The following is a 25,987-nucleotide window of genomic DNA, read 5'->3' on the forward strand; positions in this document are numbered from 1 at the left end:
CGCTTGTTGGGCTGAGTTTTGCCCAGGGGTTGCAAGGGGTGTGTCATTGTTGGGTCAACATCTTTGCTTGTAACACCCGCTGTGCCTTTGGCCAACATTTTGCCTGTGCATTGCACCAATCTGAGCATTAAAAGTTTCGGTGGAAACCATAACCTGAGTTTGAGTTCTTCATCGAGCAGGAGCCAGGGCATTTTAAAAAGGTGGGGTATTAAAAGTGCAGTGAAACCAACAATCCATGTTTTGCTAAATAGGCACATGATAGGAGCAGAAGGTCACAGAGTTTTCCTGTAAGCTTGCTAGACAGAACTCTGCGAGAGACACTCCCATTCTCCTACCTGGTGCCTGGGGGGAACGTGGGTGGCACTGTAGTCTAAACCACTGAGCTTAGGGCTTGCTGATCAGAAGGTCAGAGGTTTGAATCCCTGCGACGGGGTGAGCTCCTGTTGTTTGGTCCCTGCTCCTGCCAACCTAGCAGTTCGAAAGCACGTCAAAGTGCAAGTAGATAAATAGATACCGCTACAGCAGGAAGGTAAACGGCGTTTCCGTGCGCTGCTCTGGTTTGCCAGAAGCGGCTTAGTCATGCTGGCCACATGACCCGGAAGCTGTCTGCGGACAAACGCTGGTTCCCTTGGCCTATAGAGTGAGATGAGCGCGCAACCCAAGCATTGTTGGGTGACTGGACCTAATGGTCAGGGGTACCTTTACCTTTACCTGCCTGGGGACACCTTCTTAGTCTTTCCACCTCTTTCTGCTCTGCCAGCAATGTGAGAACATCTGCTTAGTCTGAGCATGGAGCTCAGATTTTAAGCTAGACTTAGGTATGTCTTTGTAACTGAGTGGCCATTTTGAGTCTGTCTGAACAAAGCTGCTGCATCTGTTACTCTGCAACAAGTATTCTGAGTGAGTAAATGCTATTTTTACCTTTAACAAGACCATTTCTGTGATCATTGTTTTAAGGGAGAGAAAAGGGGGACATAACAGGAAAACCCAGTCTTCCTTAAAGCATCCTGGATTAATTAAAAGGCTAAAACTAGCCTATCTAAGCTTCTCTTAGGGTGCAAAGGGATGGCAGTCTGCTGAACTCACAAACACGAGGAAGGAAGGATAATATCTAATAAATATATCCTCTCCTAGCATCTATTCACATCCCAACAAAAAAGTGACATGAAAGGCCCTTTCCATCTTTCATTGTTGTCTTTCATAGCCCTAGTTTGATGAAGAGTTCAGGAGGACTTCAGCTCACTATTTTGTGACGTTTTGCTTGGTCCTCCGGCTCCTCCAGACAACCTATCATTGAGGATTTAATCCTGATTTGTTTACCCAAATCATATGCAGAGGTTAGACTACAGCCAGTCATTACTGAACATTTTGTACTGGTTTGTCTGCAGGGAGGTTGTGTGACAATGAGTATCCGTCAGAATCTGATTGTGTTTGTGCATTGTCCCACTACTCACCTGTTCATTCCACATTTTCAATTATTTCCTCCCCATCACTTTCCAAACCGCAAAATCTTGTTTCTTTTGAAAAATTGTGGGGTTTTTTGCACTAGGGGGCGACAGAGCACTTTACAGTAATCCAATTTTATCGAGTCCCTGCCTCAAAACACTCCCCTAGAGGCAGTAGCCCTAATAATGCAGGGGGGGAGGACCCCATGGCCCTTCCAATACTGCTGGAGTACAGTTCCCAGCACCCCTGACCATTGGGCAAGCTGGCCAGGGCTGATGGGAGCTGGGAATCCAAGCACAGCTGAAAGACCACAAGCTCACTAGTTCCTTGTTAGAAGGAATTTCCCCACTGTGGATTTTGGATAAATAAATAGCACCCCGCCCAATAGGCAGACCAAGCATGTGTTTGGGGCACCAGCAAAGCAGGGACACCCACCCTCTGCAAACGCGAATTTTATTTTGAAACAATTTGATAGAGTGATAGATCAAATTGTTCTCTATCAAATTGATATATAATCTATCAAATTGTGTATGTTGAGGTAGTCATTATTTTTCTGTTCTATTTTTATTACTTCTCCCCACCCAAACAGGGGGCATCCTACTAACGCAGATGGAAGCAATGCAAAACAACAACAACAACCCAGATTATGTCATGTTGTTGTTTTTCGTGACCCCATGGACCAGAGCACGCCAGGCACTCCTGTCTTGCACTGCCTCCCGCAGTTTGGTCAGACTCATGTTGGTAGCTTCGAGAACACTGTCCAACCATCTCGTCCTCTGTCGTCCCCTTCTCCTAGTGCCCTCCATCTTTCCCAACATCAGGGTCTTTTCCAGGGAGTCTTCTCTTCTCATGAGGTGGCCAAAGTATTGGAGCCTCAGCTTCAGGATCTGTCCTTCCAGTGAGCACTCAGAGCTGATTTCCTTCAGAATGGATAGGTTTGATCTTCTTGCAGTCCACGGTTTAGTACTGCTTTAAATTCTGAATTTCATAATCTTTCCAGCGCTCGGGGCCTCTGAAGGTCCTAATCCTTCCCTGGCCATGGGTGTGTCACTAACTGGGGAAGGGGAAAAAAAGATTTTGTGGAAAACTAGATGTTGTGTTAAGTGTGTCCCGTAATCTCGTTTAATTCTGCCAAAGCGATTCCCCGCCCACGCCCCGAAATCCCATTGATTTAAACGGGACTCCGCCGTTGAAACCAAAGGAACCTACCGGCGTGGCCAAATTATTCCATTCAAGTGACCCGCCTCTCCCCCGCTTCCTCGAGTTTTGGGGGTTGCTTTAAACAAACAAACAAACAAACCCTTTCCTCCCCTCTATCAAAGCAGCAGCAGCAGCAACAGTGTCGCTTGTGCAATTCACCCGGGAAGGAAAATATGATCTAGCAGCACCGAGGGGGAGGAGGAGGGGGAGGTGGAGAGATGTCCCAAAGTGAGCCAACCAAAAGACAAGGGTCGGGGCAGAAGGAAGTCACTTCCGCGCCTTCGGGTTTTCTGGAGATTACGGTAAACGCGTCTCGGTCACGTGTGTCACTTTCTCTCCCTCTCTCTGTGTGTCTGATAATTACTGGAAGAGGGCAGAAAGATGAACCCGAGGGGACTAGCAGGAGAAAAAAATGCGCCCTTGAGTTCCGACGAGACGGTTCCACCTTAAAAGCCACCCCGGGAAAGGGAGCGCAGGATTCCCCCGAAGGGAAGCCCACCCAGAGTTTGCCTGGGTCTTTTATTTAGGAGCGAGAAAGTGAGGGGGGAGGGGGGAGGGGAGAGAACTCATCCAGCCTCCCACGCACCCCCTTCCAGTTCCATCCCTAGGCTCGGGGCGCGCGCGCGCGCATCGTGTCCGGTCCGGGGGTCTCCCGGGTCCCACGCCGCCCTCCTCCTCCTCTAGCAGCAGCAACAGCAGCAGCAGCAGCATGGGAATGTGCTACAGCCTCCGGCCCGGCGGGGACCACCTGCCCATCCCCTCGTACGGCAACGTGGAAGTGGAGGTGGTGGACCGCGGCGGCGAGTGTCCGGCGGCGATAGCGGTCAAGCTGAAGCAGGACATCAAGGCCAAAGAGAAAGCGGACATCAAGAGGAGCAAAAGCATCGACAAGTCGCTCAAAGCCGAGAAGAGGCAATACAAGCAGACGCACCGGCTGCTTTTGTTGGGTAAGTGGGGGGCTTGGCGGTGCCAACGTGCCTGTGTGTGTCTGTCTGTCTGTGGGGCGCGGTGGGCGAGATTTTTATTTTCCCCTGCAAGGCTGCAAATGTGGTGTCTGCCAGCAGCAAGCCGCTTGCCTGCTTTCGGGTTTTTTGTTTTTTTTTTGCAAGAGAATCGGCGTCTTGTTCCCTCGCTTGGAGTGCCCGAGCTTTGAAAGGCTGTGTTCATAAGCAGCGGCAACAAGCTCCCTCTACGGTCTGTATTTGGGTTTCGCACTCCTAATCTGTTGTGTTTGGGTTCCTCCCCGCCTCCCCCAGCCACCCCTTCGGCGCCGTTTGGGAGAAAAGTTCTGGCTTGGAGGTTTTGTGCAAAAAGTCCTTTGGGTTGCTGTTGTTGCTATTGTCTTTTGTTGTGGTCGACGTGGAGTTAGTGCTGCTGCTGGTCTTTAAACCCCCACCCCCAAAGAAAACCCCTCAGCTTCAAGATCAATGCATAGATCCCAAAGGAGCTGTCTTCTCCTTGTGGCTGAAAGTTTGGGGCCAGATGGTCCGCTGTTGCAACATGGTTATCTCCCCCCCCCCCTCCCGTGTCTTCAAATGATTAGTAATCTCTGCATATGCATATAGATATAGATATATAGATATAGATATAGTTGGATTTAGCAACACAGCTAAATGATGATGACAGATATGCGAGGATGACTGTAGTTTTTGCTGCTTTTAAAAACTTGAGTTTTCTCTCTCTTTTTCTGTAATGGGCTTAAATTGAGAGCCCTAGAAGAAACACTTTCCTATTGGCTCTCCTTTTGCAAAAAAAGAAGAAGTTTTGAGTGTTTGCAAGAGAAACATGCTCTAGTTAGGCGTGCCGGCAAATCAAAGCACTGAGGGTGTTGTTGTTGTTGTTGTTGTTGTTGTTGTTGTTGTTGTTGTATCCACAGATGCCACAGACTTGTATTAGTAGGTTCATGTGTCTGGGGGTGAGGCTGCGGCGTCTGCAACTCTGGATATGATATCGTTGTTAAGACAAAGGATAAGGGGTGTGTGTGGAATATTATAAAACACTTTGTACTAATTTTACATTTAGTATTTAATGTGTTCTGAACCACAACAATTGCCTACAAGAAGGGGAATTAAGCTTAATCGCTTTCATTATTTCCTAGACAGAAACAAAGGCTGATTCACGGTTGGTGTGGTTTGATAAGTGGGAGGAAGCTGCAATTTTTTTTTTAAGATACAGGTTTAGTTCTGGGGGTTTCCAGAGTAAGAGAGTGCCATTTAGAACAGGAGTGACATTATAATATTCACAACCAGAATCACGGGCCCTGTGATGAAAATCAGGGCATTTCTGTGTACATATTGCAACCATATTTCCACATTAAGGACCACTGCCTCCCCTCCCCAAATCCACATTGCTGAAGTCTCTGCATTGTATTCATTGTATTTTCATCCCTGCTATAAACTAAGCGGGTCTAATTCAGTCTTTCCCCAAATATGGGTTTCATACATGATTCTTCCCTTTCCTGTTCTCACAGCAACCCTGCGAGGTAGGTTAGGCTGAGAGAAGGTTGGTCACCCAGTGAGCTTCATGGCTGAGGGGGGTTTGAACTCTGCTCTCCTACGCCCGTGTCTCTAACCCAGGCTTCCTCAAACTCTGCCCTCCATATGTTTTGAGACTACAATTCCCATCATCCCTGACCACTGGTCCTGCTAGCTAGGGATCATGGGAGTTGTAGGCCAAAAACATCTGGAGGGCTGAGTTTGAGGAAGCCTGCTCTAACCACTACACCATGCTAGGTCTCTCTCCAACTGTATAAAAGCAAAGCAGTAAAATTCTCAGCAGAACATACAAATTAACCATCCAAGGACTAGGAGAAGAGGAAGGTCTTTACCTGGCACTGAAAAGACAGGTATACATAGCTGCCCCATAGCTGAAGTACTCTAGGAAACCAGTGCGGTGTAGTGGTTAGAGTGTCTGACTAGCCACAACCTCTTAAGCTACCTCACAAGGTTGTTGTAGAGATTAACCGAGGGTGGGGGATGAACCATATACTCCTTGGAGAAAGAAGTGGGATAGAAAAGCGATACATAAGCTCTTCTGCTTACCTGCTTGAGAAAGCTGGAGGGGCCAGCCAGGTGGAGATGTCAGTCACCAACCTGGCATCCAGAGATCTCCACGTGGTCGCAATTGGACCCACGCCGGTTGCAAAACGCGCCTGGCGCCTGGCTAATTTCTAACACTGATCCTATCATTGCATGGATTTCCATTTGTGCAGCAGAATGCCCTCCCCTCTTCTCCCCTGTGTGCCCCTAAATCTGTTCTTGGGGCTCCCACTCAACCCTCTGGAGCAGATTTTGGGAAGTGCACATGTGGAGGGAGTAAAAGGGATCCTCCTTGCGCTGATAGGCTGCTTACATATTGGGTGGAAGCCGGAGCGCATGGAGTCGTGGTGGTGGCTGAGGCCTGGGGGCACAGGTTCGTTTTATGATGCCCTGTCTGGAATGTGGCAGGGATGACTGCCACAAGGTATCAGCTGATTTAGGATAGCAGCTAAAAATATTGCGAGCTTAAGGCTGTCTTGGCAAAAAAAAAAAAAGATTTAAAATCAAGATACAGTAATGGATTTCGAGATGCTAAAAAGGGAAATAGATAGATTGTGAATTGTGTGCTGTGTGCTGGCAGCAGACAAGGGATACGTTGTGTTTACCCACTTTAGTACAAGCCGATAGACTGGCTGTGGGGTGAAGCTGGGTTAGTATGGGCGCTTGTTCAAATTGAACATCTGTCTTTATGGGTTTCAGTCACAAATTCACCAAGTTACAACCAAAATGCACCTGTAATTTTAAAAAAAAGATGCCCTGAAGAAAGGTTAGGATTGTCGACTGTGTTACTTTTCCTTTGTGGCAGTGGCTCAGAGTGCTTGACGCAGGGGTAGCCAAGGTGGTGCCCTTCAAATGTTGCTTGACTACAACTCCCATCATCCTTGATCATTGGCCTTGGTGGTTAGGGTGATGGGAACGGTCGTCCAATAAATCCCAGAGGCCTGTCCCTAGCTTCATGGAACAAGGTGTATTTCTTCCATTCAGGTTTTGTTTGGTAAAGTTATGCTCACTTAGCATGCCTGCTTCTGATGCAAAAGTATTATTGGGAACGTGGCAAAGGAAGGTGGCGTCCTCCTTCCTCGGCCACCATGTGTCGATTAGGAAGTGTGAAGAGGTTGTGAGGTTTGAACCCACAACCCTGAGATTAAGAGACTCATACCCAACTGGCTGAGCTAGTGCTTTTGCCTGGCTGGAATTTGTCTTTGCATGCCTGAATGGAGGAAAAGAGCAGACTAGCCTTCTGTGCAAATGAAAGATTGCATATATTTCTCCACTTAGCTTAGCCTTTGGCTCTGCTCACCACTGACACCAGAAAATTGCCCTCCCGCTAACAGGCTTTTGAATTACCCTGCATGGTTATCCCTTCTGAAGAACCTTACAGCTACTTAAAGTTTTGCTAGAACCTCTGCTGTGCATCACAGCAGACCCCGTGTTCCATGCGTGGAACATTCTTTGCGTCTCGGTTGCAACTGGCTGTTTTGTCGTGGGCTGCCACTGGCCCTTCCAGAAAGCTCTACTGTATAAATCAGGGGTGTTAAGGGCCACATTCACCCCATATATTTAAAGCGCTATGATTCCAAACTCTTTGCAAGAGTTACCAGAAACCCCAGACTCGGCTGCGGCTTTCCACCTGCAGGCCACAGTGAAACTCAGGAGACCACTTCTCCTTGCCCTCCCTTCCTCGGGACTGAGCATTATGACTGTCTCACTCCTCTGTCCTATCTTTACGTTTCTCACTTCTCTGTTTTTGCCAACCAAACCCTGGTGGCCATACACATTTCAGGTTTCTCCTGATCTAGTTTTCCTCTAGCCATCAGCCTCTGCTCCATACAAGGCAACTTCTCTCTGTCACTGCAGTAGGAACTGTTTAAGCCTGTACGGTTTGGGTAGCCTGCTTAACTTGTAGCGGCTAACTGTCTTGCTATTTTATTATTTCTTCTTCTTCTTTATTTATTGAATTTATATACCGCCCTATACCCAGAGGTCCTCAGGGCAGTTCACAGAAAATATCACAATATATAAAATCAAAATAAGAACAATAACCCAATAACACCCCCCCCAAACAAGAGCCACGTTTTAAAACGGTATAGGATGTCCATCAGGTCAACCAACCAAAGGCCTGGTTAAAAAGGAATGTTGTTGCCTGGTGCCTAAAGGTGTACAATGAAGGCGCCACGCAAACGTCTCTGGGGAGAGCATTCCACAGACAGGGAGCCACTGCAGAGAAGGCCCTGCTCTTGTGTTGCCACCCTCCAGTCCTCTCAAGGAGGAGGCACGTGAAGAAGGGCCTCAGAAGGTGACCTCAGGTTCCGGGTAGGTTCATATGGGAAGAGGCGGTCTTTCCATTTCTGTATGGTCTTTATATTTCTGTACTACAAAGGCCAAGGTGCTGAATCTCTTCATTTTACGCTCACAACAGCCTTGTAAGGTAGGTTAGGCTGAGCAAGAAGGAGTGCTCCACAATCATCCAGGGTGGAGTTTTGAACCGTAATCTCCCCAGTCGTAGTCCAACGTTCTAACCACTGCACTGCACTACCGGTAGCTCTTGGCACTCAGCAAAATCACGATGGCTCTTGACTTTGGCACTAAATGCTGCAGTGGGGAACCTGTGGTTCTGGAGGAGCTGTGGGATTCCCAGGTCGCCTCAGTTCCAGCAACAAGCATGGACAATTATCAGGGAAAATTTGTTTATTTCAGATATGTATATACTATTGAGTATTCAGCGTGTCTAACACAAGTTAGATTCAGAGTTGAATACCAGCCAGCAGCATGTCATGGATGGTTGGACACAGAATAATGGTAGGAGAACCAGCTGCGAAACCTCCAAGGGGAGAAGTCTCAGAGCCCAGGGAGCGGCGATGTAAAAACTACAGGTACTTGCAGAAATCTAGTAGAATATAGTGGAATTGATTCAGTTGATTTATATGCCACTTTTCCACAATGAGCTGTGCATTCAAAACATCAAAATACAGAGCATTGAAAAATGCAAATGCAAATATAAGTACACAAAATACAGAACATACCAGTAAAATTTTTAAAGATGACAAAAATATTTAGCACTCGTTTCTGTGTTAACTGGTTCCAGAAATAATCCATTAGCAACTCCATTAACCAGAAAATCACAGGAGTGAATTGATTAAATTTGGGGTGGCATACAATTTTTCCCCTGTTGTTTTCGTGAGGGATCGGAAGCATGCATGTGCCGAAAGAGTGGAAAAGTAGTGATGGTGCCCAATGCCGTTCATCGTTGGCCACTGGTGTGGATGAAATTTAGTGCGACACCCTGGTAATATTGGTCAAAAAGCCACAGCTCCATAATGCAACAGGTACTGCAATATGAAAGAAATGTTAGCAAACAGGACAGAAACACTAGCATTGTAACCAGGAAACCTATTTCCCACGTCTGAATGTAACCCTTGTGGGGAGTGACTCTTTGATAAAGCCGTTAATATGCCTGGAAGAGGAACTGGTATTGAGGTTGAGACAGACATTGAGCCTCAGGCAGGAGCTCTCTAAATGGCAAGCAACTTCCCTCAGCCTCAGAGCACCCCTTCCACTTCTGCAATGGGGGGGCGGCGGCACAGCAGCGCCCCACGTTGTAAAGCTGCCGTAAAAGGTTGCTGAGATAATGTTTGGTGAAGTGTTCTGAGAACTCGGGAAAATGTCATTCTAAATGCTAAGCGTTATGTGGATTAATCTAGCTTCGAGGGAAAGATCCGAAAGGGAAGTACAGAAAAGGGGAAGGAGACCAAACATGTTGAAATAACTCCTCACTGTGTTTTCTGCTGTAATAAAAAGCAGAAGAATGTGTGGGCTTGTGTTTATGTAGCACAGATCAACTCATTTGAGTGGTCCATAAAATGCAGCTTGTAGCTTTCCCTGATTTACCAATATGTGTGAGAACAGGATGCTGAACAAGACGGGTCATCTGCCTGACCCAGTAGGGCTCTGTTCTCATGTTCCTTTGATTCAGAGACATATTGTCCAATAGTTTCAGTGTGTTCAGCCGGGGCTGCTTCTTCAGTAATATACAAAGCTGTTCAGTGCTACTACCAGCATGAAGAATGGCCCTTAACTTTCATGTAGATGCGTTTTAGGAATGGGTTAGTCATGTGTTATCAGCCCAATTCATGCATGCTTGTTCCTGCTCCTTCCACGTTATTCTCTCCCTGCTTAAAAAGCCACATCTGTGGATTGAATTCTGTAATCGACTTAAGAAGCTAACTTGTAAGGAACTCTGAGGGGTCTCAGTTGCAGGATGGGAATGTGGTTTACATTTGGAGCTTTTTTGAAACAATTCGTTTCTATTTACTTAAACCATTCTGTGGTTTGAAATTCTTCCCCTGTTGATTCTTTTTCCTCCTCCTCCTCCTCCTCCTCCTCCTCCTCCTCCTCCCCCCCCCTAATCTGGCAATTCCCTGCTCTGTGAGAGTCACATAGCTAATTAAAAAGTAATAAGTGGCTCTTGGGTCTTTTCAGCACCATCAGATTGCTTCAAGGTAATCAGCAGTCTCGGGACATTTGGGGAGTGACTTTGGAAAACACACTGAAAATCAGTGGCCACAGGTCAGGGATGATGAGAGCTGGAGTCCAAAGACACCCAGAGGGAATCATAGAATTGGAAGGAACCACGAGGGTCATCTAGTCCAACCCCCTGCAGTGCAGGAATCTTTTGCCCAATGTTGGGCTCAAAGCCACAACCCTGAGATTAAGTCTCGTGCTGTACAGTGGTACCTCGGGTTACAAACGCTTCGGGTTACAAACTCCACTAACCTTGGGTTACCAGACATCCCCGGTTCCCGGGGACAGTCCCCAGATTTGCAAATCTGTCCCTGGACAAATTTCATCCCCGGAATGTCCCCAGATTTGCAAATCTTTCCCTGGGAAATGTGGCAGCAGCAGCCTCCGCAGCCTGGTAGCGGAGTTGGCTCTGGCTGGCTTCAGGAACTGCTCAAACTTCAGAAATAGACTGGAAAGAGAAGTTGCTGAATTGCAACTTATTACCAAACTTAAAACCATGGAGAGACCTGGTCTGAACAGAGCATTGGATTCTTATTTCATTATACATGATAAAGCTATTTTTAGCCATCTCACCCCTTGCTTTTTCCTGTAAGGCCAATTGCAGTCGTTAACAGTCGTCCACAGGTTTACCACACCTATCAGCCAATCACCCATTCCCACCACCCTTCTGAGTCATACCCCTCCCCACCCTCTCACTATATATAAGGGTCTGGTGACTTCTGTTTCAGTGTATCTGAAGAAGTGTGCATGCACACGAAAGCTCATGCCAGTTTCTCAGCATTGCAGGTTGTCCTCCTTCCTACTTCACTGTGATTGGGGTCTCCTGGTGGTTCAGGGAAGGAGCAGCTTTCACAACAGTGGTTTCTTGCACTTATGAAACCACTTTAAAAAAAAGAAGAAGATTTGTAATGTAGGTTCCTAGCAGACCTTTTTATTGGCAATGAGTCGGGGACCCACAGTCCTTCCTGCCTAGTCTGTCCAAAGCAGAGCTGAGAACTATGAGGAAATGGATCAGAAATGAAAAGCGAGGTCATTACAAATGTCTACGGTGAGTCGGCATGTTCTAAATTTGGAGCATTGCAGGCAATTGTGTGTTTGCTCTGCCAAATGAGGAGCATTTAGTAGAGATGGGACAAAAATAGAGCAATTTGAATAGATTAGTTTGCACAAAAAAGTCTCAAGCTTCCTAAACGGGCAGAGAGCCCGTGGCCTGGCAATTGGACCCCAGAACCCATCACCAGTGACAGACCTGGGTACTATGATGCCCTGTGCAAGGCCAAAATTTGATGTTCACCCGGTCCTCTTGTTGTAAGCCAAAAAATAGCTTATCTTCTAATTTGCAACACTCTCTCTGCCCTCCCAAAGGCAAGTAAAGAGGAGCCCGTCTGAAAGGGTCTTAGAGCCTTCTTCCCAAAGCTGGGAAAGCTCAAAATAGGACTCTAGGAACGTAAGATGTGCCATGAAGGGATTTGCATAGTTCTAACATTTGAAGGGCCATAGCTCAGTGGCAGAGCATCTGCTTCTCATGTCACAAGGTCCCAGGTTCAATCCCTGCCATCTCCAGATAGGGCTGGGAATGCCCACCCATCTGAAGCCCTGGAGTGCAGCTGCTAGTCAGGGAAGACAGTGTTGGGCTAGATGGGCCAGTTGAGTCTATATAAGCTGCCTTTCTCTGTTCCTGTACTTGGGGGGGGGAATGCAACCTTTAAATTTCTTTTTTAAAATAAAAGCCACATGGGTGGGGTTGATTAATTTGCCATTTAAATTTCTGTGGCGTACCTGGAGTTCCTTAAGAGAGCTCTTGCCCCTCTTTGTACCTTGGCCACCCCCATAGGGGTCATTAGGTAAAGGGTAAAGGTAAAAGGTAAAGGGACCCCTGACCATTAGGTCCAGTCATGACCGACTCTGGGGTTGCGCGCTCATCTCGCATTATTGGCCGAGGGAGTCGGTGTACAGCTTCCAGGTCATGTAGCCAGCATGACAAAGCTGCTTCTGGCGAACCAGAGCAGCACATGGAAACGCCGTTTACCTTCCCGCTGTAGCGGTCCCTATTTATCTACTTGCACTTTGACGTGCTTTCGAACTGCTAGGTTGGCAGGAGCTGGGACCGAGCAACGGGAGCTCACCCCGTCGCAGGGATTCGAACCACCGACCTTCTGATCAGCAAGCCCTAGGCTCTGTGGTTTAACCCACAGCGCCACCTGCGTCCCTATAGGGGTCATTAGGAAGACCAATTTGGCTGGGCCTCTCAGTGTCCCACCTTTAACACTAGGATTAAACCCACAGCAGAATAACTCAATGGATTGTTCGCTGCCACTACCCACCATAACTCAGCTAAAAGACCAGAGACAGATTCGGATTCCTCTTGAATCAAACTGCACCAGCTATGCTTTAAACCAGGGGTGGGCAAACTAAGGCCCGGGGGCCGGATCCGGCCCGCGGACGGTCCAGGAATCAGCGTGTTTTTACATGAGTAGAATGTGTGTTTTTATTTAAAATGCATCTCTGGGTTATTTGTGGGGCATAGGAATTTGTTCATTATTTTTCCCCAAAAATATAGTCCGCCCCCCCCCACAAGGTCTGAGGCACAGTGGACCGGCCCCCTGCTGGAAAAGTTTGCTGACTCCTGAAGTTTAAACCTTTGATTTGATTTATTGACAAGATATACAGAACATGGTATTGCCATCTGTGTAAATCAAAGGTTGTTCTAGCTTCTGAACTGGCTCCGACTGCTAGCTTGTAGAGAGATAGCATCTCTTATGTACAAAGTAAGCCTGGGATCAGAAACCTCGCTTTCTACCCTCCCTGACTGACTGAAGGGCCCTCATAGTGCAGATCTAGGCTAAACATTATTTTAGATCTTTCCTGTGAAATTGACAAAGTGGCTTAAGCCACATCAGGATGTTGGCAGGCAAAAGACAAAGGTCGCAAAGGTCAGCCTTGATTTACCCCTTAAGGAAGGGTGACAGGAAGCAAAACCAGGCACCTCAGGGTGCAACAAAAGGTCAAACTTAAACATTTGAGGCGTTTAATTTAACCCAACACTTCCCAAGGCAACCCAAAACAACTTACAACCAACCAGCCAAACAAGCAAAAAACCCACATAGATATATTTAAACTAGGGCAAGGGACCCCTCAAAAACATCCCACCCACTTCTAAAAGGCCACAGATAGTTAAAGGCCAAAGGCCTGGTTATGGAGGAAAGCTTTTTCCTGGCATCTTAAGATATAGAATGAAGGTGCCAGGCAGGCCTTCCTAGGGAGAGCATTCCACAAATAGGGAGCCTTCACAGAAAAGGCCTGTTCTCGCGTTGCTGCCCTCTGGACCTCTCATGGGGGAAGCACACGAAGAAGGGCATCAGATGATGATCACAGGGTCCAGGTCAGTTCCTATGCAAAGAAGCAGATATTGGATGAGTTTTCTTATTTTTGCATGGTTTATGCTGTATTTTATTGCTTATTTCTTTCTGTACTGTGAGCTTTTTAAAAAAAGATGGGCAGTGCCCAGAAAAGTAGCTTCCTTATTTTTTTATTTATTCATTTATTTACTCATAAGAGCATTTCTAAATTGCCAAGTCATTAAAAAAAAACCAAAAAACACGGTGGCATGGTGGACAACCCCCCCCCCCAACTCATAAGACATCGTAAAGTTATGCAACTGTAAAATACCGAACAGAGAAGGTTAAGGGGTGATATGATAGCCATGTTCAAATATATGAAAGGATGTCATATGGAGGAGGGAGAAAGATTGTTTTCTGCTGCTCCAGAGAAGCGGACACGGAGCAATGGATTCAAACTTTAAGAAAGAAGATTCCACCTAAACATTAGGAAGAACCTCCTGACAGTAAGAGCTGTTCGGCAGTGGAATTTGCTACCAAGGAGTGTGGTGGAGTCTCCTTCTTTGGAGGTCTTTAAGCAGAGGCTTGACAGGCATATGTCAAGAATGCTTTGGTGGTGTTTCATGCTTGGCAGGGGGTTGGACTGGATGGCCCTTGTGGTCTCTTCCAACTCTATGATTCTATGAAATGACCCAACACTGAATCAAATTAATTCTATAAAAATGCTTGGCGAAACAGACAAGTTTTCAGCAGAGTTGTGGGTGCCTGTCTGATTTCAGTGAGAGTGAGAGCAGTCTTCTAGAGAGTATTTGTCCAATTAGACCAGAAACCTTCATTTGCACTAAACGCCTTCGTTTGTGTAGAAACTGAATCAATATGTGAGAACTGTCAGACAGTCAGGAGGGCTTGCCCAGATGATCACAGGGATCTGGCTGCTGTATAATCAGATCTGGTAAGGCAGTCCTTCAGGTAAGGTGGTCCTGGGTTGTTTAGGGCTAGCGCTCTACACTAACAGCAGTACCTTGAATTTAGTTCAGCAACATACTGGCAGCCAGTATGTTGATACAGAGATGCTTCGCCCAAAAGCCAGACTGCAGTGTTCTGCATTATAAAAGAAATGTGATATTGCTGGTAACTCTTCCTTGAGTTTGGACATCCCCATGTTGATGGCAATGGGTGGCAGAATGCTAGCAGTGAATTCCAGAATCTGCTTTTAGAATAAGTTTTGTTTTTGTTTATAGAGTGCTGCTAGATCAGTCTGAAATGTACTCGGAGTCGAGAGTGAATTTCATGCTCTTTATTCAGCTCATAGTCATCAAGGAGAAGAGGAGAAGAAGAATGGCTCTTTTCCCAAAACCATCTGCTTATATACATTATTTACACAATGGGCCTTGCGTGATTGGCTACTTCAGGGCTACACCTGTTGGCCAATTATATTGTGGATTGACTTCTGCCTGCAGCCTGATTGGCTGCTCCTACAGGCCAATCAGGTAGCAGATTCACTTCTGCCAGCCGCCTGATTGGCTGCTCCAGCAGGCCAATCAGGTTGCGGATTCACTTCCACCTGGAGTTGGATTGGGTAGCTCCCGCTGATTCTGAATCCTATTGTTCTAGGATTTAGCTCAGTACATAACACCCCTCCCCTCTAAGTTCCAGTCCTGCCCGGGAAGTTGCATTCGTAGTCCCCAAGGTCTGCTGGCCGCCTCCGTGTGCGTTGTGGCCTGGGGTGTTCCTTGGTCAGGGGTTCTTGTTCTGGCTCGTGTTCCGAGGCTGCTGGCTGTGCCGGGGCTGTCTGGTCTGGCGCCACTGAACCAGTAGGTTGTGGCTCTAGTTCCGGTGTCCTTCCAGCCTCGGGGCGCCCCTCTGTGCCTACTGCTTCTGCTTCCCCTGCCCACCCCTCTTGCTCTACAGGCCTCACTGCCCTGCTGTCCCCTTGGGACCCCTCTGTCCCGCTCTCCTCCCGGGTTCCTCCTGGGAACCGTCGCCGTAGCTGGTCGCAGTGGCGGCGCCAACATTGCCCCCCTTCCGTTAGTACCTCGTACGACACGGGACCGGTCACCTTGGTGACTGTGGCGGGTACCCATGCTGGGCCTGCCCCAAAATTCTTTGCATACACTGGGTCCTGGGCCACAAATGTCCGGGGGTTCCTGCCTTTCCCCACCACTACCTCATCCTGAGCTCTGTCGGGGTGAAGTCGGTCCAGTCTGGTTGCAAGGCGCCGGCCCATTAGTAGTTCAGCTGGGCTCCGGCCCGTCGTTGTGCTTGGGGTGCTGTGCTGTGCTAGAAGAAATGCGGCAAGGCGGTATTCCCAGTCCCCTTGTGTCATGCGGCGGAGGCTGTCCTTGGTGGTCCGCACCATGCGCTCCGCTTGGCCATTGGTGGCAGGGTGGAATGGTGCTGAGCGGATGTGGCGGATGGCGTTCTGCGCTGTGAAGGTCTGGAACTCCTCTGACGTGAATGCGGTTCCATTGTCCGAGACGAGGGTGTCAGGGAGCCCGTGGGTTGCAAACAGCTTACGTAGTACCCGGATGGCTGCCGCCGTAGAAGTGGACGGTACCAGTGCAACCTCCAGCCATTTGGTGTAGGAATCCACCACTATGAAGAATGTTTTTCCCTGGAAGGGGCCAGCGAAGTCCACGTGCAAGCGTGACCATGGATGTCGGGCGGACTCCCAGGGCTGGACTGGGGCCCTTGGGGGATCCGGGCGGGATTCTTGGCAGGTCTGGCAGTGTTGGACCCAGGCCTCTATCTCTCTGTCAATCCCCGGCCACCACACATAACTCCTGGCAAGGGCCTTCATCCTCACTACCCCTGGGTGTGTCTCGTGTAGGGCTGTGAGGACCCTTTTGCGGAGGGGCTGGGGAACAACAACCCTGCTTCCCCATAACAGGCACCCCTTGTGGGCCGACAGTTCATGTTTGCGGTTTGTGTAGCCAGCGAATTCTGGCCCGGGGCTGCTGCTGGGCCATCCTCGCCACACCCAGTCCAGGACCCGGGAGATGACCCTATCTTTTGTGGAATGGTGCGCAACTTCTTGTGCCTGAATGGGTCGGTCGGGAAGCAGCTCCAGGGTCATAACCTCTTGCGCAGGCGCTGGGTCGGGGCCTGTTTCTGGTAGTGGTAGCCTGCTGAGGGCGTCTGCGTGGCCCATCGCCTTCCCAGGGCGGTGGATTAGTGCATACTGGTAGCCGGCAAGGAAAATTGACCACCTGAGGACACGTGGAGACAACACTTGGGGGGTCTGCTTCTCGGGGGCAAACAGGCCAAGCAACGGCTTGTGGTCAGTCACTATGGTAAAGGGCCGCCCGTACAAGAAATCATGGAATTTTTTTACGCCCTTCACGATTGCCAGACCCTCCTTGTCAATCTGTGAGTAGTTTCGTTCGGCTGCAGCAAGCGTCTGGGAGAAGTATGCCACCGGCACCTCTCTTCCATCCGGGAGTTGGTGTCCCAGGACAGCGCCGATGCCATAGGGAGAGGCGTCGCATGCCAGCACCACTGGCAGCCTCTCGTCGAAGTGTGCCAAGACTGAGTTCGAGACGAGCAAGTCCTTGACTGCCTGGAATGCGGCCCTTTGTCGCTGGCCCCACACCCAAGGGGCCCTTTTATCTAGGAGTCTGTGTAGGGGCTCCGCTACCGCTGCCTTATGGGGAAGGAAGGCATGGTAAAAGTTCAATAGTCCCAAGAATGACTGAAGTTCGGGCTTGCTCTTGGGCGCTGGGGCCTCACAAATGGCCCGTACCTTGTCACCGGTTGGATGGACCCCTTCTGCGTCCACCTTAAATCCCAGAAAGTCCACCTGCGGCACTCCCAGTAAACACTTTTCCCGCTTCACCTTGAGGCCCGCCGTCTGGAAACGGTGCAGGACGGAGCGGAGGCGGTCCTCAAATTCCTCTGGTGTGGGCCCGGCGATCAGTACATCATCGAAGAAGGGGGTGACGCCAGGAATCCCTTTAAGGAGAGAGTCCATTAGATTCTGGAATATGCCTGGTGCCACGCTAACGCCAAATTGCAGCCGCTTTACTCTGAATGCCCCTCTGTGCGTCACGATCGTCTGAGCCTCTGCTGTGGCTTCGTCCACAGGCAACTGTTGATACGCTTGGGCCAAGTCCAGTTTGCCAAAGATTTTTGACCCAGCCAGGGTGGCGAGGACATGGCTGACCACTGGCACTGGGTATGCATGGGCCGTGAGAGCCTTGTTTATGGTGCATTTGTAGTCTGCACAGATGCGGACCGAACCGTTAGGCTTGACGGGTGTGACAATTGGAGTTTCCCAGGGGGCGTTGGGCACCGGCTCCAGCACTCCTTGCTCCACGAGCCGGTCCAATTCCTCGTCTATGCAGGGTTTCAGGGCGAACGGGACCCGGCGGGCCTTGTGCCTGATGGGTCGTACAGCGGGGTCTAGCTGTAGGGCAATGGGGGGTCCTGTATATCGTCCCAATGCCCCATCGAAAACCCCTGGAAACTCTTTGCATATGGCGTCCACGTCCACTTGTAAGCTAGTGCGGTTCACCCCGGTAACGGCTAGCCCCAGAGGTCCAAACCATGCCAGTCCCAGTAAGCTAACGTAGGGGCCCTTAACTACCAGCAAGTCCAATTGTTGCTTTCGCCCTCGATATTGCACCCTGAAGGTCCCCACCCCAATTGTAGGGACCTTACGTTTCTGGAAGTCCCGGAGGGTGAATGGGGCCGGCCTTAGTTTGGGACCCCCATTAGGGCACAGTTCCCTTAATGTTCGGGCCGAGATTATGGATAGAGTTGAACCCGTGTCCAGCTCCATGCGGCATGGGGCTCCCTCTATCTGTACCTCTATATAAATTTTCTCTGTGCTGGGATGGGGCAACTGGAATACCTGGTAGTCCGTGATCTCCGTTGAGTTGCCTTGGTGCATGGTGCCGTGTGACCTGGGGCTCCTGGGTCGGTCATCTGATGCTTGTCGACGGGTGAGTCGAGCCCGACACACCCGGGCGATGTGTCCCAATTTTCTGCACTGCCTACACTCTGCGTTGCGGAAACGACAGGTCCTCCTCTCGTGGTTCTCCCCGCAGCTTGCACAGTTCCCTCCTTCTCGTCGAGGCTGCTGTGGTGTGTGTGCTGCTTGAGTGCGCCGCTGTACTCGGTGTACTTCCTCCCTGTCAGATTCGGATTCGTCGGTGAGGTCTTCGTGGTAGACCCTCGGTTGGGATGGCGGGGCCGGTCGTGCCTCTTGCGTTGACCTCTCGGCGGCTTCGGTTGCCAGGGCTTCCTCCAGAGCAATCTGGAACGTGAGGTCTTTTTTGGCGTAGAGGCGTCGTTGCAACATCTCGTCCCTCAGGCCACCGACGAGGCGGTCACGAAGCATGTTCTCCAACTCTGAGAAGTTGCATAACCGGGCGGCTTGGCGGAGGGAGGTCACAAACCCAGTTATGGTTTCCCCCGGGGCTTGCCGCTTTGCGTAGAAGGCATTTCGGCAAGCTACCACCGAGGGCTGTGGTGAGAAGTGCTCCTTCAGCCGTTCCATTATTGTTTTGTAAGAGATGGTAGCGACATCTCTAGGTGCAAGGAGAGCCCGGGCGATTTCAAACGTGTCCTCTCCACAGACGCTGAAGAATGTCGCCCTCTTCATGGCATCGTTGGTGACTTCTTTCGCTTGCAGGAGGAAGTTGAAACGGGCGGCGTACCCTTCCCAGTCTCCTGATGCTGGTTTGAATGGCGAGAAGCTGCTGTCGGTTGCCATTCTGGGTTCCTTGGGTCCTGGAGCTGAAGCCTGGATGCACGGTGCGATGCAGCGGTGCAGCAGGTGGCGGTGCCGCGGTGCAGTGCGTGGTGGCGGTCAGCTCAGCAGGATCCCACCTTCGTCGCCAGTGAAATGTACTCGGAGTCGAGAGTGAATTTCATGCTCTTTATTCAGCTCATAGTCATCAAGGAGAAGAGGAGAAGAAGAATGGCTCTTTTCCCAAAACCATCTGCTTATATACATTATTTACACAATGGGCCTTGCGTGATTGGCTACTTCAGGGCTACACCTGTTGGCCAATTATATTGTGGATTGACTTCTGCCTGCAGCCTGATTGGCTGCTCCTACAGGCCAATCAGGTAGCAGATTCACTTCTGCCAGCCGCCTGATTGGCTGCTCCAGCAGGCCAATCAGGTTGCGGATTCACTTCCACCTGGAGTTGGATTGGGTAGCTCCCACTGATTCTGAATCCTATTGTTCTAGGATTTAGCTCAGTACATAACACAGTCCAAGGATCAAGGGTCACAGCTCTTGGTTTGCAAGTTACCTCAACATTTGTGTGGAACAATCCGCCAGCCATTTCTTCCTTGTCCTTTGTTCAGCTGAAATATATTCTCCCTGAGCCACCCACAATTGTAATGAGCAGATTGGGTTGTTACTTGTTGCTGTGCAACCATAAATGGTTTATTATATGCCTGCTGAGTTTGTCGGTTTAACATCTGCTTGCCCAATAGCCAAACTTGAGGTAGACAGTCTGTCACCCCAGGTTATAGTCACAAAACAGGACTGGGAAATATGCAACAACAAAACTGGAATTAAAAAAATGTTTGAAAAATGTTTGAAGCCTATTTTAATGGGTTCTGCTATGCATTAAAACCACAATTTCCCCCTCAGTGTCTGTCTAAGCCCTCTTTACTTAAACTTCTGCTCTTGTTTAAAACAGGCACTTTTTCTTGTCAGTGACTCTCCATTCTCACTGAATTCAAGTTTTTCCCTTTTCTATTCCTAAACTGCCTCATATGAGAGAGATCAAGAATGGGGAGCCCTCAAACATTCCATAGTACATTCATACAATGAAGGCACTTTCCTCAAACTTCCACCATTGTTTTAACCCCCCACTTTTACCCTCTCAATGTCCCGCCCTTCTTACTCCCATGCCATGGCCACTATCCTATACAGTGGAACCTCTGTTTATGAACACCTCGGTTTATGAATTTTCGGTTTATGAACGCTGCGGACCCATCTGGAACGGATTAATTCACTTTCCATTACTTTTAAAGGGAAAGTTCGCTTCAGTTTATGAACGCTTCAGTTTATGAACAGACTTCCGGAACCAATTACACCCATGTTTCAGTTTATGAACGCTTCAGTTTAAGTACTCCGCGGACCCGTCTGGAACGGATTAATCCACTTTCCATTACTTTCAATGGGAAAGTTCGCTTCAGTTTATGAACGGTTACTCCGCGGACCGTCAGGAACGGATTAATCCACTTTCCATCACTTTCAATGGGAAAGTTCGCTTCAGTTTATGAACGCTTCACTTTATGAACAGACTTCCGGAACCAATTGTGTTCATAAACCGAGGTACCACTGTATAATAAAGTCCCTGTGTCTCTGCATCCAGATTCCGTGTGTCCCGTTTTCCGCGCTACTGAGCATGTGCCCCAGGGACACAGGGATTGGACGCAGAGACTACACGCACACACACACACATGCTCTCCCCACCCCACCCCTCTGCCCTGCACTGGCTCAATAAGCAGTTAAAACAGAGGCCACCAGGTGGAAGGCAGGAGCAGGCAGCAAGGCCCCTAAGCAGGGCAGGCCCTCTCTCAATGTGCCCAAGGGCCTGAGGAGGAAGCCGGGATGACCAAAAATCGAGGCCCCGGCCTCTCCTCACCAACAGGCCGAAAATGGAGGCCCAAGCAGCGCAAGATAAAGCAGGCCACCAGTGGAAGGCAGGAGCAGGCAGCAAGGCCCCTAAGCAGGGCAGGCCCTCTCTCAACGTGCCCAAGGGCCTGAGGAGGAAGCCAGGACGACCAAAAATCGAGGCCCCGGCTTCTCCTCACTAACAGGCCCGAAATTGAGGCCCAAACAGCGCAAGCAACCGGGAGACCCCCGCTGGGCCGGAACGGCCAGGAAAGGCGCAGGGAGGCCACCAAATGCTCAGCGCCAACCGTGGGACCCTCAGAAAGCGCCGGGGTGGGCGCAAGCCCCCCGGACGGCAAAGCTCCCTCCTGGACGCAGCAGGCGACTGAAAAACAGCCGCGGAGGCCAACAAAAGTAGCGGGAGCCACCCCCACCCCACCCTGAAAAACTGGGCGTACACCCCAGAGCAGCCGCCCGGGCCGTCCAGGAGCCAGAATTCGGCCACTGGGCCCTGGCAGCAGCAGCGCTATTGACGGGGAAAAATTAGGAACCAAACGGCAGGCACAAAAAGCGCGCGAAAACAGGGTGGGGAGGGATCCACACTCCAAACACAAGCTTCGGAGGGGGTAAAGGAAGAAATACTCCCCGCACCCCCCAGCCGAGCCCGGGCTGTAAAGGTAAAAAGGGGGGGACTTTGGCTTGGGGTTTGGGAACGGGGGGGGGAAGAAAATTAGGGATAAATTAAGGATCAAAGGGAGGGGGGAGGAACAATAAATTAGACAAGGAATAAAAGCCCCCCACGCGCCGCTGCCACCGAAAAAGGCCGAATGTTCTAGCGCCCGTTTATTAAACGGGCTGAATGGCACTAGTTGTTGTATAACCTCTGTTCACTTTTGCTCTCCCACCCCACCATGACTTCATGCAAACCCAGGATTGTGATGAGGCGTTACAAATCCTCTGGGGGCTGCACGGTGACATCCTTACATTTTTATTATATAGAGAGAAAAGTTTAAAGGGAAACGTAACAGGAAGTTTTTGAAACACAGATTTTCTTTTTACTTTAGCATTTCAATAATTTGTTTTTGTATATAAAGAAAACGTAATTTTTCCACTAAGAAACACACTTTTCTGCTGTTAATGCTCTGTTTGTTTGCTTAAATGCATTGTATTTATACACAGTGTTAATCGTTTTCATGATTTTCTACACACTGCCCTTTAATCTTTGGGGGAAAGGCAGCTGCAAAATGTTAAATAAACCAAGAAACAAATAAATATGTTATGAATAGATAAATATAGAAGAGCTTTGTGGAAAAGGGAAATTCTGCGAGTGGTTTCATGTACATCTCAATTCATGGGGCTACTGTGTCAGCTTAGGAAAGAAAAGCAGCCTGATAAGTTCTGTACTCTGCCGCATGCAGTTAAAAATATTATTTGAAATATAAACTTCCTTGTCTGTAGACTAGCTCTTTGCACCACGTTAAACAGCACAAAAGTCACTTCTCCTGGCTTCGCCCTCTAAGTACACTCCAACACTGCTTCACCCTGAAAATTATACAGGGCATGTGTCTTAAATGTTTACTTTGACTCCATGCCTGGGACCAAGTGCCATGTCTTTCCAAGGAAGTTCTCTAAGAAGACGCTCAACAAGAACCCAAACCTTGCTGAGCAGTGTTAGGTTTGAGAAAAGAAAAGGGACTGGAGCATATAGTTGGGGGGTACTCAGTCATTTTTTGTAACTGAATCCTCCCGTTCTCGTGCAGAGTACATGTGTGCTTATGCAGGAAGAAAAATCACTTTACATGATACTTATGTGGTTGATCTCATTTCCTGTTGCTAAAAAGCTAAGGATGGACTAGCCATGAATTGCTCCAGTGCCAAGACATTGCCATTAATTCCAGTGGAGCAACAACTATGTAAGATGCAATTTTATCAAACTTCCTAATGGTAAGAGCTGTTCAACAGTGGAACGACCTGCTCCTCAGGAGATGGCCAGCTCTGCTTCGCTGGAGCTATTTACACACATGTTGGTGGGCCATCTGCCAAGGGTGCTGTAGTTGAATCCAGCATTGCGGATGCTGCACTGAGCAACAGGTTGGAGGGAATGATTCCATCAAACTCTGAAACCCCACGGTTCTTTGAAATATCTAGCTCATCTAACTAGCAGCCTAACCACGTCTGTGCACACAACCCCTTTTCTGTGTTCATTGAGAGCAATGGCAGACACACAAGGGCAGCCGTCTACAAACCAAGTCAAAGGTACAGTTCTCCCATATGAACTTGCCCGGGCTTTGAGATTTTTGCACGAGCCTCTTCTCTCAGTCCCAATACCCTCACAGGCATATTTGATGGGGACATAGGAGAGGGCTTTTTTGGTGGCTGCTCCCAGACGTCGGAGCTCCCTTCCTAGAGAGGCTAGACTGGTTCCCTCCTGGTTGTGCTTCCTCTGGCAGGTGAAGACTTTTATTCTGGCAAGCTTTTGGGAACTCACTGTTTTTTAAGGAAAGGGCTTCTAATAGTGCTGTGCTGGTTTTACTATCAAGGTTTTAATAGCTTTGCTTTAATAGCATTTTCATTCAATTGTAGCTTAATTATTTTGAAACTATTTTCCCCCCAGCTTCCTGTGTTTTATTCACGGGAGGCTTAATCTTATTTTTAGCCTTGTTGCGTCTGGAAAACAGGCAGGAAAAAATGAAGTACAACAACAACAACAACAACAACCTTCTTTTTTAAATTTTAAAACAATCTTTATTTAAAAAAATAGAAAATTACACACACACACAAGGGAATAAATATAATAACATAAACACACACTTAAGCCACCCAACATAAATTAACAAACATAAGTAAATAAACCAAATTAATTGAAGCTTGAACTTCCGGCGAGGGTGCGCTAGCAAGCAGGTCGTGGTTTGAGACACTCTGCTTAGCCTGGAGCGGACAGATTGGCAGTGGCGTTTCTGGGGGGGGGGATTGGCGCCAGAAAGAACCCCCCCAAAAAGCGAGAGTACAGGTCTCTCGGTAACTTTGGAAAAAAGCGGCGCGGATCGGTGGAACTCCGCAGTGGCACTCTTTTGAACAACAACAACCTTCTTATTGAGAGACTCCTTTTGGAGATTGGCATAGATCGCCATTACTAGATTCACTTTCCACTTCCTTATCTCCTCTGCCCTAATCCTGCCCCTCCTTTGACTGCATGAAGCTGCTGGGGAGTGGATGATGGTGATGTCCAAAGACTTCCAAATCAGCTCACTCTGTGAAACATTGGAAGGAATCCCCAGTAAACCTTTTCTCGCAGGCGAACGTCTTCCTCTCTAGCAGGAGGTTATGTTATTTGGAACCCAGAACTGCATTTGCAGGAAGGAGGGCAGATGGCTGCCTTTTGCATTCCTTCCTGATTGGAAATCACGGCAGATCTGAATTAGCTGGGTGAAACCTGCTATGGGATCCAGCCTTTTCCCTTGTGATATTTGGTAGCTTCTGTCTATAACAATGTGGTGGCAATAATATGGTGTGGCTGGGAGTCAGATTATTTCTCCATTCGTTTTCCCCACAGCATCTATAAACTGGCTGCATTGCTCTGTGAACAGCAGCCTAATCATTCAGAATATGCCTTATTGTGCATTGCAAATATTCCACTGCTCCCCCAAAATATTGCATATTTAGTGCATGCAGAGACGCACAGGCAAATCAATAGTACTGAACTCCACATAACCATGAGAGGGCAAGCTAAAGTTCACCCACAAGCCTGTTATGCAAGGACAAAGGCTTGCACAATGAAATTTCCTCTTGTTTCCTGCATGAACCCAATGGCCTCCTCAGATCTTCTCTGGAGCATTGGGGGAACCCTCAGAACAGATTTAGTGGATGCCCAGGGTAGAGGAGAGGGGTTCTGTTGCGCAAGCTTAAAGGAGCAAGCTATTTAACAGTTGGACAGTCTGATTTAAATGAAATGGGGGGGGGTTCAGATTTGGGGAGCTGGCCAACTGCAGAAAAAAGGGGGGAATGCAGTGAGACCCAGAGTTAGGCTTGCCATACGTCAGGAAAATTCCTGACACGTCCTGGTTTTCGGGTATAAAAATGGCACCAAAGAATTGTAGAGTTGGGAGGGATCACAAGGGTCATCTAGTCCAACCCCCTGCAATGCAGGAATCTTTTGCCCAATGTGGGGCTGGAACCCATGACCCTGAGATTAAGAGTCTCATGCTCTACTGCCTGAGCTATGTCCTGCTTGTGTTGAAGAAGGGGAAAAAAACCATAAATGATTGACTAGCCAAGAAATTATAGGAAAAAGAATATATAAGACAGACTGTGCTCAGTTTGTGTTACTGATACCCTTGTGGTTGACATTATTCCCCAGGAACAAAGCATTCTTATTCCTCTGCCCTTACCCCTGCTCCCAGACCCTATACAAACCTGCCCAGCGGTGGTTCATTTTTGACAACTGTAGCCCAAAGCGATGCAAATCTTGTCTCAAATCAATTCGCCACACATTTCTCAAATCATGACACTTCATAAGATCTTGGATTCCCCCTACGGGCAACCTTTTGAATAAGGCAATGAACCAGAGCAAAGGGTTGAATAAGAGCAATGCATTGATGAGTTCCTAAAAGGAGTCTCTGTTTACTTTGGGGCAAACAGAAGTTGCAGCTCAGCCTCAGTCAAAGGATGCACAGCCGAGTCTTCCGCACAACCATAAAAATGTCTCCCTCCCCTTTGCCCTTGCCAAAGGCTCTTGAGATCATCACAGTTCATGAGCTGAACTACAACTCCCAATGAACAACAACTCCAAGAGTCCCATGCATGTTGACTAGGGCTGATGGTAGTCCAGCAACTTCTGCAGCGCCGCAGGCAACAAGTCTCTT

At 48.7% G+C, this 25,987-nt stretch overlaps 2 protein-coding genes across 3 annotated transcripts in view; one reads left to right on the top strand and one right to left on the bottom strand.

Moving 5' to 3' along the window:
• The first annotated feature begins 2,971 nt into the window (after window positions 1–2,971).
• Window positions 2,972–25,987, top strand: part of GNAS (GNAS complex locus) — a 185,438-nt gene continuing 162,422 nt past the window's right edge. The window contains exon 1 of one of the 2 annotated variants that reach the window (XM_035123345.2): window positions 2,972–3,593. In XM_035123345.2, the coding sequence (XP_034979236.1) occupies window positions 3,356–3,593 (238 nt within the window). In that variant the 5' untranslated portion in view covers window positions 2,972–3,355. The remainder of the gene's footprint in view (window positions 3,594–25,987) is intronic. The other variant, XM_035123346.2, reaches the window with a different exon arrangement.
• On the bottom strand, window positions 8,981–19,101 carry LOC132592477 (uncharacterized protein K02A2.6-like). Its single transcript, XM_060277441.1, has 2 exons — window positions 15,462–19,101; window positions 8,981–9,013 (listed from the first exon to the last, which is right to left on the bottom strand). Exons 1-2 carry the CDS (start codon window positions 19,041–19,043, stop codon window positions 8,981–8,983), a joined length of 3,615 nt encoding a protein of 1,204 aa, XP_060133424.1. The 5' UTR covers window positions 19,044–19,101.

Source organism: Zootoca vivipara, chromosome 7 (assembly GCF_963506605.1).
Source record: "Zootoca vivipara chromosome 7, rZooViv1.1, whole genome shotgun sequence".
Taxonomy (NCBI): Eukaryota; Metazoa; Chordata; class Lepidosauria; order Squamata; family Lacertidae; genus Zootoca; species Zootoca vivipara.